The sequence below is a fragment of the Glycine max genome, chromosome 9, assembly GCF_000004515.6.
Source record: "Glycine max cultivar Williams 82 chromosome 9, Glycine_max_v4.0, whole genome shotgun sequence".
In the NCBI taxonomy this organism is placed as follows: Eukaryota; Viridiplantae; Streptophyta; class Magnoliopsida; order Fabales; family Fabaceae; genus Glycine; species Glycine max.
In genome coordinates this window covers 18,138,240-18,155,290 of record NC_038245.2, presented here as the reverse complement: position 1 = coordinate 18,155,290, position 17,051 = coordinate 18,138,240, and the positions used below count along the sequence as shown (strand labels likewise).

The following is a 17,051-nucleotide window of genomic DNA, read 5'->3' as shown; positions in this document are numbered from 1 at the left end:
AGTTTTGTAAGAACCTGTAACAAGGCATATATTTGTCGACATTCGCTAAGCATCTTGTCTGTGATCTGCTTTTAAGATAACAAAAGAATTGTAAAAAATAGAAGAAAAAAATGGTGTATATGATAACAAGGAATTTATCCATGTGGAATCTAGAAAGTAGAAAGTGTGTTTATTCTTCTTTAATTCCCATTTTTTAAAAAGAGTTAATTGTAAAAATAATTTCCGTGATTATTCTAACTCATTATATTGATTTTTCTATTATTTAATTTATCAATTTAATTTCTTGTCTTTTTTTAATGTGACTATTTGAGTACTATTAAACATTCACTATGTGTCATAAATGAATTGGAATACATAAATAAATTATTTTTACAATTAAACCTTTTAAAAATCCATGTGAAATCATATAAATGTTTATCAAGTAAGATTAATAACATGGACAGAGAATAAATAAATGAATTTAATTTAAAAGTTCTGATAGTGTCAAAGTTCTTTATATTCTGTGGTCTGTATTTGGAAAAACGTTGGGTTCTAAGTAATTAATTCCTTTTTTTTTTCAATTTAGCAGTATTGTTACTTCTCCATTTGTCCCTTTGGAACGTGTGATTAGACATTTGGAGTCGTGCATAAAGCAAATCAACCACACAAGATTATGGTATTTTGCTAATTACACATTAGGAATCTTGTAGGCTAATTATTTTTTTAATAATAAACTTATTAGAAAAATACTTTACTCTGATTGGTAGATCTGACAGTTTTTGAATTAATAAAGTATTTTATTTAAAGGAAAAGGTTGCAGCACTTATCAGTTCTCTCATTTCCTCTGCTCACGTTAAGAACTTAAAATATAGAGAACATGCATGCATGTCCAAATTTGATAGGCTTGCTCTGAATCATTCCTTAACTTATACAGCACTTTATAAACGCCATTATTTGATGCACAACATTCTACAAATATTTATGTCTTGGCTAGTTAGCTATTATTGGCCATGGAAAAGGGTCTCGTTGTCCTTTGCTTTTAATGGAAAGGGAGAGAGAGGATAAACTGAAATTAGAAAATACAAGTTTTTTTTTTTACGTGAAATACATGATTTACTACTTTCAATGTCATTCTCTTGAAGATATATTTTTGTAATCGCATAATATTTTATTTTTTTGTTTTTAAAATAAGATTTAGTAAATAAGTTGATTTCCTATATTTTAGAAGTAAGTCAGTTTTGATAGATTAGCCTAGTCAATAAGTGATTTCTATCTTTAAGGAGCAAGTTAGTTTTAATATTTTGTTTTGCTAATATCTTGTAATCTAATTAGTTTATTTTTGTTATTTATTGTATTGTTGATGAGAACAATTTGAATTAGAATAAAATAATTTTATTTCCTCCGCATATGCACTGTCTCTCTCTTCTCTCTTTGTTTTTAATAATTTCCTCCACAAAACCAACAATTGGTATCAGAGCCTTATTCTTACAAGACCTATACCATGGAAGGTGAAGCAAGTTTTTCCCACATAACTCTTCCAATCTTTGATGGAGAGAATTATGATCTTTGGGAAGTGAAAATGCAATCTTACATTAAATCTTTGGATTTGTGGGATGCTGTGGAAGAGGATTATGAAATATATCCGCTGCCTGAAAATCCCTCCACGGCTCAAATTAAAAATCACAAGGAAAGAAAGATGAAGAAGGCAAAGGCAAGGTCATGTTTGTTCACTGGTGTTTCACAAATGATATTCATCAAAATCATGACTCTTAAATCACCCAAAGCAATTTGGGATTATCTGAAAGAGGAATACAGTGGAGATGATAGAATATGAAGCATGCAAGTGTTGAATTTAAGGAGAGAATTTGAGCTTCAAAGGATGGAAGAGTCAGAGACAATCAAAGAATACTTAAACAAATTGTTGGGTATTGCCAACAAGATAAAGTTGTTGGGAAGTGATTTTGTTGATTCGAGAATTGTAGAGAAAATTTTGGTAACGGTGCCGGAGAGGTATGAAGCATTTATAGCTTCATTGGAGAACACAAAGGATCTGTCGAAAATCACATTGGCAGAAGTGCTACATGCCCTGCAAGCTCAAGAGCAGCGAAGGTTGATGAGGCAAAATCGTGTTGTCGAAGGTGTTTTGCCTGCCAAACATCATGAATTTGATGAAAGTAAAAAGAATTTTTTCAAGAAGAATCAGCCAGCAAGCAGTGAAAATAGTGCAAACAACCAAAACAAAGGCAAGGATAAAAAGAAAAATTATCCACCTTGTCAGCATTGCGGAAAATTGGGTCACCCACCATACAAATGTTGGAAACGGCCAGACGCAAAGTGCAACAAGTGCAATCAGCTTGGACACGAATCTATAATTTGTAAAAGCAAATTTCAGCAACAAGAAGTTGATGCCCAAGTTGTTGAGTAGGAGGAAGATTATATTTTTGTTGCAACATGCTATTCGATGAGGAGTAGTTCTAAATGTTGGTTGATTGATAATGGTTGTATGAACCACATGACATATGATAAGATTCTATTCAAGGATTTGAAGTCAACTAATGTGTCAAAGGTCAGAATTGGAAATGGTGGCTATATTCCAGTAAAAGGAAAAGGAACTATTGCAATTTCAACGTGTTTAGGTACCAAATTAATATAAGATGTTCTTTATGTACCTAATATTGACCAAAACTTGCTAAGTGTAGGTCAGTTAATTAAAAAGGGATTTAAAGTGTCCTTTGAACATAAACATTGCTTTATCTATGACATTGTTGGTCGGGAAGTTCTAAGGGTTAAAATGAAAGGTAGAAGCTTCTCATTTGATCCCGCAGAGGAGGAGCATACAACATATTTCACTCAAGTCACACCCACGGAACTCTGGCACAAGAGACTTGGTCATTGCCATCTTGAAAGAATGCTAAACATGAAAAAAATGAAATATACAAAAGAAAATTTGAAGAAGTTTCAAATGGAGGAATGCAAATCTATTAGCACACAAATGAATCAAAAGGAGAAGTTTAGCAAGGAAGAAGGTGTTGATAACATTGATGAAAGATATTATGGGAGCTTGATTGAATGTCTAATGTATCTCACTACAACAAGGCCAAACATTCTATTTTCTCAAAAGAACAAAACTGAAATTTTTGTTGACAATCAAGTAGCCATTGCTATTGCAAACAATTCCTTGTGTCATGGTAAGACTAAACATTTCAACATCAAGTTCTATTATTTGATAAAGATGCAACAAAGTGGAGAAGTGAACTTAATTTACTGCAAGTCTAAAGATTAACTGGCTGACATGTTTACAAAGTCACTACCTATCAACAAACTTGAACTCGAAGAATTGGAGTTTGCAGTTCCAAAAGCAAGGAGGAGTGTTGAAGATATACTTTTGTAACCGCATAATATTTTATTTTTCAATTTTTAAAATAGGATTTAGTAAATAAGTTGATTTCCTATATTTTAGGAGTAAGTCAGTTTTGATGGATTAGTCTATCCAATAAGTGATTTCTATCTTTAAGGAGCAAGTTAGTTTTAATATTCTGTTTTGCTAATATCTTGTAATCTAATTAGTTTATTTTTGCTATTTATTGTATTGCTGCTGAGAATAATTTGAATTAGAATAAAATAATTCTATTTCCTCCACATACGCATTGTCTCTCTCTTCTCTCTCTGTTTTTAATAATTTCCTTCACAAAACCAACACATTTATTGGAAGGGAGCTTCCATATTATTTTATAAAATCTTATTTGTTAAACATGTGTATGAGAGAGAATAAATAGTTTATGTACCGAAGTCTGAAAGTGTAAAAAAAATATTACTATGATCCTATACATACACAACACAAATTATCAAAAATAAAGAAAATCATATCACATTTAATATTATCATAAATTTAAATTTTATTTAAAAAATATTCTTAAATTTAAATATTATAAGTGATAGTATCATTTAATATTAATATTTATAATTTAATAAGTAAGTATTTAATAAATAAAATTAATAATAAATTAAGGATAAAAGAGATATTTAATTTTAAATAAGTTTAAAAACTGATAATTATTACTTATAATTAAAATCAAAGAAAAATATCATTTATTACTTATATATATATATATGATGAGTTTATTAAATTTTATAATAATTATTTTTAAAATGATATATAATAATTAAAGATATTTTACCAAAACTATTTTCAGTTATATGTATTGGATGTTATAATATATTTATTATTTACAATTTTTTTAGTAGTATTAATTAACTTAATAATGCTAAAAAAAAACTATAAATAATTACAACATCCACCGCAAAAACAAACCTAATAAATTGCAGCAAATTAGTTCAATCTCCAAACTCTTATTTATCCTAGATAATTAAGATGCTACTTTCACAAGGAAGATGTGTGGCTTTGGCAGCCCTGGACAACAATTACTTATAAGGAAAGGACAACATTTACTTATAAGACAAATGGTTCCTGAATTGTTATTGTACAAAGTGTTTTAAGACAACTTTTACGATAGTTTTGGTAAAAATATCCTCAATTTCATTCATTTAGGATCAAAATGTATTATTTTATAAATATAATGAATCAAAATAAAATATTTTAAAAAATTAAAGTATTTATCATTTAAAAATAAATAATCAAAATAAAACTATTTTAATTGATATGATTTCAATTAACAAACACATTACACTTTAAATTTTTATTTTTTTCTCAAAAATTTAATAAACTGAATCAATTAATTTGCTTTAAATTTTTACTCACAACTTATTAATCAAAACATCAAATTTTATTAAAAAAAATTTCAAAATTCTCTCTTGAAACCTTAATCTCAGTTCCAATAAAATACTTTTAAAATAAATCCAATTTATACTAAATCTCCATCTTCTAAGTGTTTAAAATATTTCATTTTCTAAATTCAATATAAACTACAAATGTTGGTATTTGAGGGATTTAAATAGAAGAAGATAGATAGTATAACAAAATTTACTTTATTTTAAAAATAGGAATCATAATGGTAAAAAATACACATAATTCAAACTAAAACAAATTTTAAATATAATAAAACTTCATATGTATTTGTTTTTAACACTCGATAGTACTCGTCTATTTTATAGGTTTATATTTTTATATTAATTTAATTACTTATTTGATTTTTTTTTTTAGAATTACTTACTTGATTCCTATGGTTACAAAATTTTCTGTTTTAGTTTTTATACATAAAAATATCTCTTTTTAGCCAATGTACATAATTTTTTATCCCTTCTATAGTCTGTAATTACTAAAAGAGATTAAAATGATAAGTTTAAAGGTTAAAAATGATTAAGATAATATGCATAGGTCAAAAAGAAATATTTAAATATAAAATTTAAGAAAAAAAAAATTTAGTAATTTTAAGAATTAAATAAGTAATTAAACTTTTTTATATAATATCTCATATGACAAATATAATATATAATTAAACTATTTTATATAATGTCTCATGACAAAAGGGCTCCATGTTCTTTTTCTCCAAAGTTTAATTTAGTTTTGATTTCCAAAACTAGGACCCTCAGTGGTAGAGACTTTGGGGAAGCCAATTTAATCTCCTCTCTATTTCCCAGACCGACAGGGAAAGACCATATGTCCTCAAGTGAAATAATATCAAATCCATGTAGCATTAATTTATTATGGAATATGGTTCCAAATTAACATGATTAACTAGGAAAATCCTCTTGTTTTTCTTGACAAGTGACACTTTATATATATTATTATTTAATTATGTATTGTTATATATAATAAAATTGTTAATTTTTTTAATAATCATTTTAAAAATTATATGGATGGCTGATTCTAGTTGGTTGACTGTATTCACATAATATATTAAAATTAAAGTTAAAATAAAACTTTGGCCTATTTTCTATATTTTAGATTTGAATTTGATCTATTTAAAAAGTTTTACTATAATTCGTTATAGTATCTCTACTGGTCCTTTCATAATTTTGTGTGTTAATTTTGACTAATGTGACATCTTTTTCGATTTGTCAGATACACCAAATTAATGAACTAAATTAGTATCATAAACTAACCGAAAGGATCACAAATAAAACTGAAATTGTAATGGTAATTACACAAAAAAGTTGTAATGGTAATTATTAGTTTCACTAGGTTATGAAAATATTACAAAGTGCTTAATTTGACACAAAATATGCAGCTGCATGGCAGTTGTAACTCTAGAAATGAAACAACAAAAACAAAAGTGAAGAAAATTGCTAAGCGGATTATAATACATTAATGAAGTCTTCCTACCTTGATTTGATAGATTACTTTGACAATTACTCACTACTTTTACGCCATACCAGATGAGGTGTATCTCCATTTTGATTAATTATGAAAGGTTTTAAATATTAAATTTAGCATGTTTTTATTTTTTGATTCATATAAATTCATTTTTTTAAATTATAGTTCTTATAAGTTAACATTTTTTTAATTTCTATAGTTTATTTCCATTAAAAAAAAGCTAACATGACAAATAGAAAGTAATCTGAAACTAGACATTGATCAACTATATCAATAATGTCATATCATTGATGATGTCAATAATGTGATGTCAGCAAGACTAAAATGAAAAAAAAATATAGAAATTAAAAATAAAAAAATACAACTTACACGTACTATAAAAACAAAAATACATCATCCCAAAAAAATCCATAAGATTTCTTAATTTTTCTTAATTTTTTCTTTTTATATTCATATTTCATCCAAAAAGACACCAAAGATTTATTTTGTTATTTTATTTTCAATTATATTTAATATTAGTTATTTTTAATATGACAATTGTCAATTTTTTTCAACATAAGACACATTGATCAACTATAACAATAGTGTCATGTCAACCAAGACTAAAATGAAAAAAAATATATGGGAATTAAAAATAAATAAAAAATATAACTTACATCAACTATAAAAACAAAAATACATCATCCCGAAAAAATCCATACGATTTCTTAGTTTTTCTTCTTTTTTTTTCTTTATATATTCATATATCATCCAAAAAAGACACCCACGATTTATTTTGCTATTTTATTTTTAATTATCTTTAGTATTTGTTATTTTTAATATGACAATTACCATTTTATTTCAACACAAATATTTTAAAAAAAAAACATGCACAACTTTAACTAACATATTTATAGACACAAACGAATTTCTTTTTCATGTTTAATCATTATAAGTTCATTTTTTTATTTTTAATCCTAGTAACTTTTTTATTTTATTTTTTAATCTCTTTGACTTCATTAATAAAGTTTCATTTTTACTCACATACATAAATGACATAATCTATGATGATATCATCATGACATCATATTTTAATGATGTGACAATACTATCAGCATGATGTCCTAATGACATCATTGTTAAAAAAATTTGTAATGATTGTTTATGGGCAGAGACTAAAAATGAAAATATATCAACATATCATACCAAATTTAAAATTGAAAAATTAAACTTACAAGACTAGAAATGAAAAAAATACTAACATAAATCAATTTGATACTTGAGCCACAGAAAAAAAATTTATATGATATAAGGAGATTTGAACTTTTATATCATCAATTAACCTAACTCTTAAAGCTCCTTTATTGCTCTAGCTTAAAAGTGGCTTTCAAACCCACAAAAATTCAGGCCAAACAAACCCACTATGTTCTGAAAGTTATGATGAGTATCAGCAGCGTTGCTATTATCAACATGAATAGCATGGGAAGTGAAGTTTTATGTGACAATCAGGCAAAATTGACATTTATATGTTTCCTCACAATGTCAAAGTAAAATAAATTAACTGATAAACTTTTTTCCCATTCCTGTTAAATTAATCTATCTAGACAGCATTTGCACCCTAGACAGAAATAAATGGGTATTTTAAGCTGAGACATGTTCACATTCGAAAGCATTTTCATGACACACATCCACCAAAGCTTGCACTTTAAGAGTTGGTTATATATCCACAGTCCATGTGCAGAGGGAAGTTTCGTATGCAAATTGGCCACCCAATACTACATTAATATTGTCCACACCAGATGGATTGTAGTAACTACTTTATGGGTTATAGTGTTAGGTTGTTAATTAGTATGTGTTTGTCATTATAGAGATAAACTTCATTCTCATGATCAATCCAAAGCATATAAACTAACATAGTTCAAAAGTTATCAAAATGTGTAACAACTATGTAGCTGAACTTACTTACAATGGTAGCAAACAAATCATGCCCTCTGCACTGAAAAATTAAGAATGAAATCTTTAATTTCGTCCAGCCCTATCCAGTGCCGTCCTTCCGTCTGCATCTTTTACATCATATTTTGCTCCAGCTCTCAAGAGTTCTTCAATTTTTGGCTTGTCACCTTCTGAGGCAGCTAACAGCAGAAGGATGTCCACGGGGTGGATGTTTTGGCTTAGAAGAGCCTCCATTTTATCATATGTACCTTCTACTGCGAGCATCCCCATATAGTTGAAGTACTGCAAAAGATTCAACAACAATAACAACAACAACGCCTTATCCCACTAGGTGGGGTCGGCTACATGGATCAACTTCCGCCATAATGTTCTATCAAGTATCATACTTCTATCCAAATCATTAAGTTCGAGATCCTTCTTGATAACCTCTCTTATAGTCTTTTTGGGTCTTCCTCTGCCTCGAATTGTTTGCCTTCACTCCATCTGGTCTACTCTCCTCACTACACAGTCTACCGGTCTTCTCTCTACATGCTCAAACCACCTAAGTCTATTTTCCACCATCTTTACTGCAAAAGATTATGAAATATGAATTCTGATGTGATTATGAAGTACCGCAAAGGATTTTGACGTAATTATTACTGCTACAACATAAAACCATTTTCAAATCACATGCGTCTTCTTTTCCAAAACTGAATTTCCAAATTATAATCTGGTTACTAAATTTCCAAATTACTTATTGCATTGTCCATTCCTTCCTTTAAAGTGACTTCAGAACTCATATAGTGTCCTTTAACATAGTTAACCTAGAAATATATATTCTGTCTACTGAATATATCTTAAATGAGGTGTTATCCAACATCCTCACCACACTGTTTCTATAGTGTATATATATTAAAATTTTCTCACATCTGGGTTTGCTGGTTGTACATCTATTTGAATTTAATATATTCTTGGTTTATGTTGTTTATGTGTAGGTTGCAGTATTGTACTTTCATGATCAAATTCACTTGGTTGAAAGGATGTGGCTTATTAACTATTATGGTTGGTGTCAGTTTGTTTAATTGGTACAAGTAAGTCATCAGAGGACATATATTTCAAGCAACAATATCTAATTTGTCGCCATTCTTTTCTCTACTTTTAATTTATTCTCTAATAAACAAAATTTTTGTGCTATTTTTTTAGCTGCTCTCATGGGATTTTCTGGCTTTTAAACTTTCAGCCACACTGAGGGGGGATAATTGAATAATCATTATATTCTATATTCCTAATTCCAAAACCCCTTCAGATGCTATCTATTAGACATAAATTCTTTCATTCCTAATACTATCTTCTGCGGTGTATATAACTAGATACTGAGGCTTAGGGCTTAAGGAAGGGAAATTTTTATTGCCTGCTATCTGTAGTTGATTTGCTTGTACTTGCACATATAAGAAGTTCAATGCCACTTCATATGCTGAGCACTAGAGTTGTCATTTATGTCTTTGCATGATTTGCATGCTAATGGTTATTATTGAATCTTACTCTGCAGTTTCTTTTTATTTCATATGCCTAATATTTTAATTAATATTTCAACTTTAATTGAAAAAATAAATAAAATGGTTTCTCTTATTTATTACTTTTTGTTTCTTCATTAAAAGATCTCGTGTCATTCGTCATTCTCTAATATATTTCTTTATCAGAAAAACATATAGAAAAATAATTAAACCACTTTTTTAAATGCCTAAGTTTAAAACAAGTAAAACAATGGAATTACAAGTTTTTCAATCTAATAATATAACATACTAGCTCAAATTACATGCTACGATGTAATCCTATACGCATACTATCTAGTTTACCAAAGCCAAACTGGTGTTTGTCTCAGACATACTAATATTTCCTATCAGTTTAATGCTAGTTATTGAATGTGTTTGTTGTTTTTTTGAAAAACATTCAGATACCTTAAGCTTCAGAAGGGACATGCTGGTGGCAGTGACGTGGAAGAGCATTCAAGAGATTCTGCAGCTAAATATGTAATTCTTGAGGAGATGGATGAACAAGAAGATGGCATCTGAAACCATTATGCACCAAATAGTTCAAAGCCAAAGTAAGCCTTTTCTCATATGCCAGTTAAATGTCACAAATCATTGTCTAATCTTTTATACATTCACAAATGCGAGTATTGTCACCCCATACTATAGTATTCAACTATCACTACTAGAAAAACAATATTCTACGACTAGAAGACGACATCGGTTATTTGGGGACCATTATAAGATACACGCGGTGACATTTTTGTAAATACCACAAAGCGAATGATATCATTCTTGGCAAAGACCGTAGTAGTATTTGAGTGGCTCATTAAATGACTACATTGCCATAAACAACATTGTAGTATACTCATACAAGCATTCAATATAACATCGTTTGTTAACACAACGCGTCTTTGATTGTATTTTTTAAATTGTTTTATCTCCAAAAACCTTCATCTCATAACCCTAGCTGCGTAACCCCCTTCATCCCTAGCCGCGTAACCCCCTTCATCTCAGAAAAAGGTCTTCATCTCCTCCGTCGTGGCGAAACTATGTTGTGGGTCATATGCGTCCTATTAGAGGTTCCATTTCTCTTCCTTCTTTCGCACTGAAGTTCCAATCGTCGTTGTTAGGGTTTTTCCTTGTCGTTGGAGATATATGTGTTGGATTCGTGATGACAACCCTATCCCTGACCGCGACCTTTGCCTTTGCCCATATATGGAGTTTTCTTATCCTCTACTTTTTTTTAGGTTAAATAATTATTCACAATGATTTAACAGCAATGAATGATATCTTAAGTCTTCTTTCTACTGATAAAAGATCTTCCGCCAAATATTCTAAGAACATATTGTTTACAGAATTAGAAAATTGATTCATCATTCATCTCACTCTTCTTGTAGGCATAATGATTTTAATAATGCAGTGAAAGATTTTGGAACCATCCCATATGAAAAGGACTGTTTGCCAGATTTGTTCCCCTTGCAAGTTAAGATATTTGTTTCATGGGAAACCAGTTTACTGGTAGCAAAGATAAGCCAAATTAAAAGGTTGAATTAATGATTTGCTTGAATTGTATTTTCTATTTTATTTAAAGTAGGTTTGTATAAACAATATTACTGTTGCTCGAATTGATAATAAGTGGCATGATTTCAGGAAAATGTGGCTGCCTTTTATGAGAAAGCTTGTGACATTTTCAATTCTGCATATATCCTTGTAAGATAGCTATCTATTGATTTTATTTTGTTTATAGCTTGCTCTCTCCAAATGGGTCGATGCCAAGCCTGAAAAACCTAGTACGCCTCTTCTCTTTTTTCATTATTTTCATACTAGTCAATCCTCCCCCATTCCCCTGAATAATTAACCCTAACATTATGTTCATGTATTCTGATCAAAGTGTTCAATTTTCTTTCTTCAGCTATTTGTTCAGACACCCTAGAGCAGTGATCTAGAATAGTTGGAAGCTATAAATGCATAAATCTTTGAAATTTGGAAGTTCATTGTCATTTTGAACCTTTCTGTGATGTTTAAATCCTGTTTTTTCTCTCTCCATGAAATGGAACATGCACTGGATTTTGATTTGCATGGTTAATCTTGTAATAATAAAAGTTTAAACGAATGATTTAGAACTTATTGACAAAGTGGTTGTGTAACTTTACTCTGCTTCCAGTTCCAGGTCCTGAAATGAGAAAGCTGCCCAACTATGTTAAGTTGGGTCATAAGTTTATGAAATAAGTTAATTCATGATTATTTATATAGCTTGTACATGTTACATAATATTCATTATTTAATGATGCATTCATGATTCACCATGTGTTTGTTGTTTTAGATTGAGAATGAATATGGGGCACAGAGTAAGTTGCAAGGAGCTGCTGGTCAAAACTATGTGAATTGGGCTGCAAAAATGGCTGTGGAAATGGGAACTGGGGTCTCTTGGGTGATGTGCAAGGAAGACGATGCCCCAGATCTAGTGGTAAGCATTCTCACTCTTCATCTTGAAAGCTGTATAATACTAAAATGAAATCTTCTGATAGTCCATTAGCATACCTTGGTTTTCTTTTTGTTTTTTCTATGAATATTATGATTATTTTAATCTTCAGTGACATGTAACTTTTTAAAAAATATAGAAAATTAAAAGCAGCACTCAGACAGTTGTGTGTTCACTTCATTTCTTTTGTTAAATTAATTTGTTTCATCTTTGGGGTAACAGATAAACACTTGCAATGGCTTCTATTGTGATAAATTTGTTTCTTCTGCTATTGATATTAAAAATCATGAAATTTTCTTCACATCAATTGTGCACTTTTTTTTAAGGTGAATGAGTTCTTTTTTTCTATCTTGTGAACTTATACCTGTGAGGATTCCATATGTGCTTCTTACCATGCAATAGGATTCACTAATGGAAGTAAGATATATGTTGGGACAGAAAATGTTTCAAGCTTAAATTCCTTCGTGCATATAATACACACAATTCTTTAATTGTTTTTGGTGAGATAACAAGTTATCTTTTAGTTGTATCTTTTTCACATGGTTATTTTTTTCTTTTCTATTTCTCGATCATTTAGTCCAATCTGTAAGTTTGTGAACTAGTCACCTATATGTCAAAGAAATTAAGTTTATATTATGTATTTTAGGATGAAAACAATGATGAAAATATTTACACAGGGACTCAAACACATTTATCTCTCTTTTTCTCTTAAAAAGAAAGTCAATTATTTTATCATGACTACAAATCGTAGAAGATATAATACCTATGCTATTTAGTTTCTTGTCTATTATCATTGCCTTATTCTATGAAGTGTTTCTTTTAAATTTTTTTGGCTCCATTGCATTTTTAATTCCTTTAGTTTTGGACTATGTGATTTCTATTTTTGAGCCTATTAAGTTCTTCTATTTTTATAATTAAGCAAATTTGATCTGAAATAGCCATTTGCAGCCAATGGGAAGTTTGTTAGGGGGCAGAGGGATCAAACTCCAAGTATTATTCCTCTTTAGTGTTGCATATTCATCATGCATTGCATCAAGCCATTAAGGGTCCTGCAGGGCATGTTTGGCGTTCCACATGTGTGAGTAGAAGTGTAGGGTGAATTCAAGCTTTGGACCTTTTAACCATGAGGTGAATATTGGTAGGTGAGGAAGTTTTTGGTTGGGGAGGGGAAGGTGCAGCATTAGGAAGTGACTGAGATGGGTTGGGAGAGATGGTAGGTATCAAGACTAAAGGGACTTAGTTTACTTTAAAAAGTTGAGACCAAAATCATACATATTCCAAATTAAAGTAACCAAAAGTATAATTAAGCCTTTTTTTTGGGGTGAATATGGTTTAGTTGTGATCCAGTATGTAGTATATTACATTCTGTTATGACAGCTGTAACATAATATTCAAGTAAGTGAGTGTCTCAAAAGTACGAATACCAGTTGTTCCTTTCCTTTTATTTCATTTTTTGTTATTTTTCTTTTTGGATGCTCATGTGATCTTCTTAATAACCATTAAACATAGCTGAGTTTCTTGATTAAATTTCTCCAAAAATTGTTGAATAACTTATTAGAGGAGTTTAGTTTATTTTATCATCTTAATTGTTTTATTCTATTATAGGCATTTATTCAAAAATATCTAAATTGGTTTTATTTATTATTACTTAGAATAATAATTAGAGAATTAAAAACGTTTTATTAAATTGGGTAGATTTTACTCAAATCAGTCCTCATATTCAACCCGGGGATGGACTTCTTGTACAGTAGTGTTTATTCTCAAGAACAGCCATTTGTGACTAATTTTATTCTCAAGATTGAAGATAGCATAGCATGGTTTAATGTTCCAATGCTTTCTGATAATTATGTGTGGCTATATGTAAATTTCCTGTCAATAGAACTTGATTATGGATTCCTGAGATATATTATGGAAAGCATTAGTTATTAAATTTTCAATTATTCCCCTTGTTGAAAAATAGAAAGAAATAATGATGCATAAGACATCAAAGTAATAAATAAAAAAGATAAAAGATTATAATGCTAGACAAGAAGAACAAGCAATTTTCTCTTCTTATAATTTCTTTAGAATGACAATAGGTTATGAACTGCTGAAAGCCTCATTCATGTAGTTGGAGTAAACAATAATCATTATGGTTTTTTACCATTAAAAATTTGTTTGTTTGGGCTAGAGCCCACGAGACCAAAACATAGAGACCAAAACAGCATCATTAATTCAGCATCAAGCATCCTCTTTCTTCTTCTGCATCAACTCATCTTATTAGAGGTGAATTTTCCAAAAGAAAAACCTGGCCCTGAAGGTGTTCGAGGTCGTAAGTCAGACAATACACTAATAAAAGAAAAACTTGGTTGGGCTCCAACTATGAGGTTGAAGGTAATAATATTACTATCATGAATTGGGCGAAAATTATCTTATTTCCACTCTATATAATTTATTCCATGTTCATATTAAGTTCTATGGAACAGTCATAGCTTATAGGTCAATTGCACCATGCTCAATTTATGGTACTTGTATAAATCAATTCTCCCTTCTGTGTCAAACTATTCAATGAATTCCCCCTTATGGTACTTGTATATTAAGTTTTAGCTTTTCTAGATGAAAATATTTGTAGTTTATACCTTGTTCTTTCCCAATTTTTCTATGAATACTTAACAGTATCTCAATTGTGATTTTGTAGGATGGGTTGAGAATCACATACTTCTGGATTAAGGAGCAGATCGAGAAGGAGAAGGCTCAAGGTATTGATATATTTGTTTTGTTAAGGTGGTTTTTTAAGGCACTTCGTGGTGCTTAAGGTGGTTTACTGCACTAGAAGCTCTAAATTATTTGTTTTGAATTTTGATGTCTAAATAATTGATTAATAAGAAAATAATTTTTTATTCCTTGTGAATATGGTATCTCTGAATGTTCTATAAATGAAAAACCTTGTCAAATATGCAATGTTCATCCTGTGATGATTCTAGTATATTATCTATAGCTGATTACTTTAGGTGTCTAATAATTATATTTATTCATTATTACTAATATAGATAATTTTGAGTACTCGTTGTTAGGTTTTAATTAATTATTACTTGATTATATGTATTCACTATGCATAATATAAATAATTTGAATCATTGATTCTAGTTTTTATATATATAAACAATTATTAGATCAAGCAGATTGATTATTTAATATGCAAGTTTTTGGTTTTTTCACATCGGTGCTGCCAAAGGAAATGATGCTGAAACCGCAGCTTACTACATCGATGTTGCCACAAGAAACGATGTTAAAACTGCAACTTACTACATCGGTGGTTTCACTAAAATGATGTAGAAAGTCATGTTTACTACATCGGTGCTAGCGTAGCCATCGATGTGGAAACCACAGGTTACTATGTCGTGCCTTAGAAGACAGCGTTGTAGAAATTACTGTCTTACAACGACGGTCAGTTTTGGACCGTTGTTGAAAGTTTTTATTTTCAACTACGTTACATTCAAAAACGGTCAGGCACCGATGTTGAATACCTAATTCGACCGATGTTAAAAACGCGCTTTCTAGTAGTGTATTCATCCTGAAGCACCAGATGCTACATGTTATCATAGATGAAAATGATGTCTGGAATCATGCAAATTGAACTTTCAATCATAACAAATTTCCTATTTTTGCATTTATAAGGAATTTGGAAATGCATCATTTACTTATGAAGCATAAATTCTATTTTGTGGCTGAAATGTTAATATATGTAAAGCCTTTATGAGTACATTCCAGATGCTGCATTGTTGTCCTTAATTGGATTACAATTCTCAGTTAATTCATTGAAGCCTGCTTTCTTGAATTATATGCATATTGAAGCAATGATCTCTAAAGACCTATGGGCACAAAATAATCTTCCAGCAACATGCAGTTGGCCTTCACCATCTCATCTTTTCGAGAAACACCTGTTTGTGTACCCTATTGGAATTGTGGTGTCAAAGTTCTTTCGAAGTTTCTTAGAGTGAACAAATTTTTGAGATATAATGCACTCCTACGATCAACATCACTTATATTCTATAAAATTATGTACTTAAACAGTTAAGAGATTTTGGCATTTTTTGGAGTTGACAAGGTATATGTTGCAGATCACAATAGGTTGTAATAGATAATTTTTTTCTCATTTTTGCTTTCTAGTATGGAATTGTATTTTCTTTATCATATTTCCAGTATTTTTCTAGTATATACTAAATGCAGTTCCTAATTTCTTACCAACACAAATTGGTAGTGGCTATTTGTTGGGATTCCTCCTTAATTGGAGAGGTTCTAGAAAATTCTAGAGCTTTCTAGAAAAGTGTAGAATTTTTTAGAACGTCTTGGAGAACTCTAGAGTAGTGTAAAACTCTCTAGAAGCTTGTGGAAGAATGTGGAAACCTCTGGAATATTCTGGAGATGTGTGGAACCTTCTAGAATCTTATGGAAGAGTATGGAAGGATATAGAAGCGAGTAGAAGAGTGTAGAGACTCCTAGAATGTGTGGAGCATTCTAGAGAATTAATCTCCACCCTAGAATACAAGTAATCTCCACCATTCAGTGTGGAGGTAGAGTAGTATAAATAAGGGTAGGAGCCTTCATTCCTAACCATCCAAGATAAGAGTGAATCCACTTCTTAGAGTGAGGAAGCTAGAAAGTTTGAGAGTCTCTTAGAGAGAGAAGATAAATAGCTTGGGAAGTCTCTATCCTCGAGCTTGAGTGAGCCACCGTAGAGTTAGTCAATTTTGTAAACAGTGAAGAGTGACGCTCAGTGGGAGTTACTAAATCGGAAGGCCGTTGCTATGATCCGTAAGTACATTGACAAAACTCTCTTTGAGCATGTTTCTACTTACTCAAATGTTTATGAATTATGGACAAAGCTTGAGTC

The 17,051-nt window shown here is 30.2% G+C and overlaps 1 protein-coding gene and 1 long non-coding RNA gene across 2 annotated transcripts; both read left to right on the top strand.

Moving 5' to 3' along the window:
• The first annotated feature begins 9,165 nt into the window (after window positions 1-9,165).
• Window positions 9,166-16,186, top strand: LOC100783797 (uncharacterized). The gene is made up of 3 exons (XR_415923.3): window positions 9,166-9,255; window positions 10,119-10,268; window positions 16,013-16,186. It is a non-coding gene; the product is annotated as an uncharacterized lncRNA (long non-coding RNA).
• On the top strand, window positions 11,246-15,068 carry LOC106794562 (beta-galactosidase 5). The gene is made up of 3 exons (XM_014762065.3): window positions 11,246-11,486; window positions 12,020-12,163; window positions 14,856-15,068. Exons 1-3 carry the CDS (start codon window positions 11,466-11,468, stop codon window positions 14,970-14,972), a joined length of 282 nt encoding a protein of 93 aa, XP_014617551.1. The 5' UTR covers window positions 11,246-11,465; the 3' UTR covers window positions 14,973-15,068.
• Window positions 16,187-17,051: the final 865 nt, after the last annotated feature.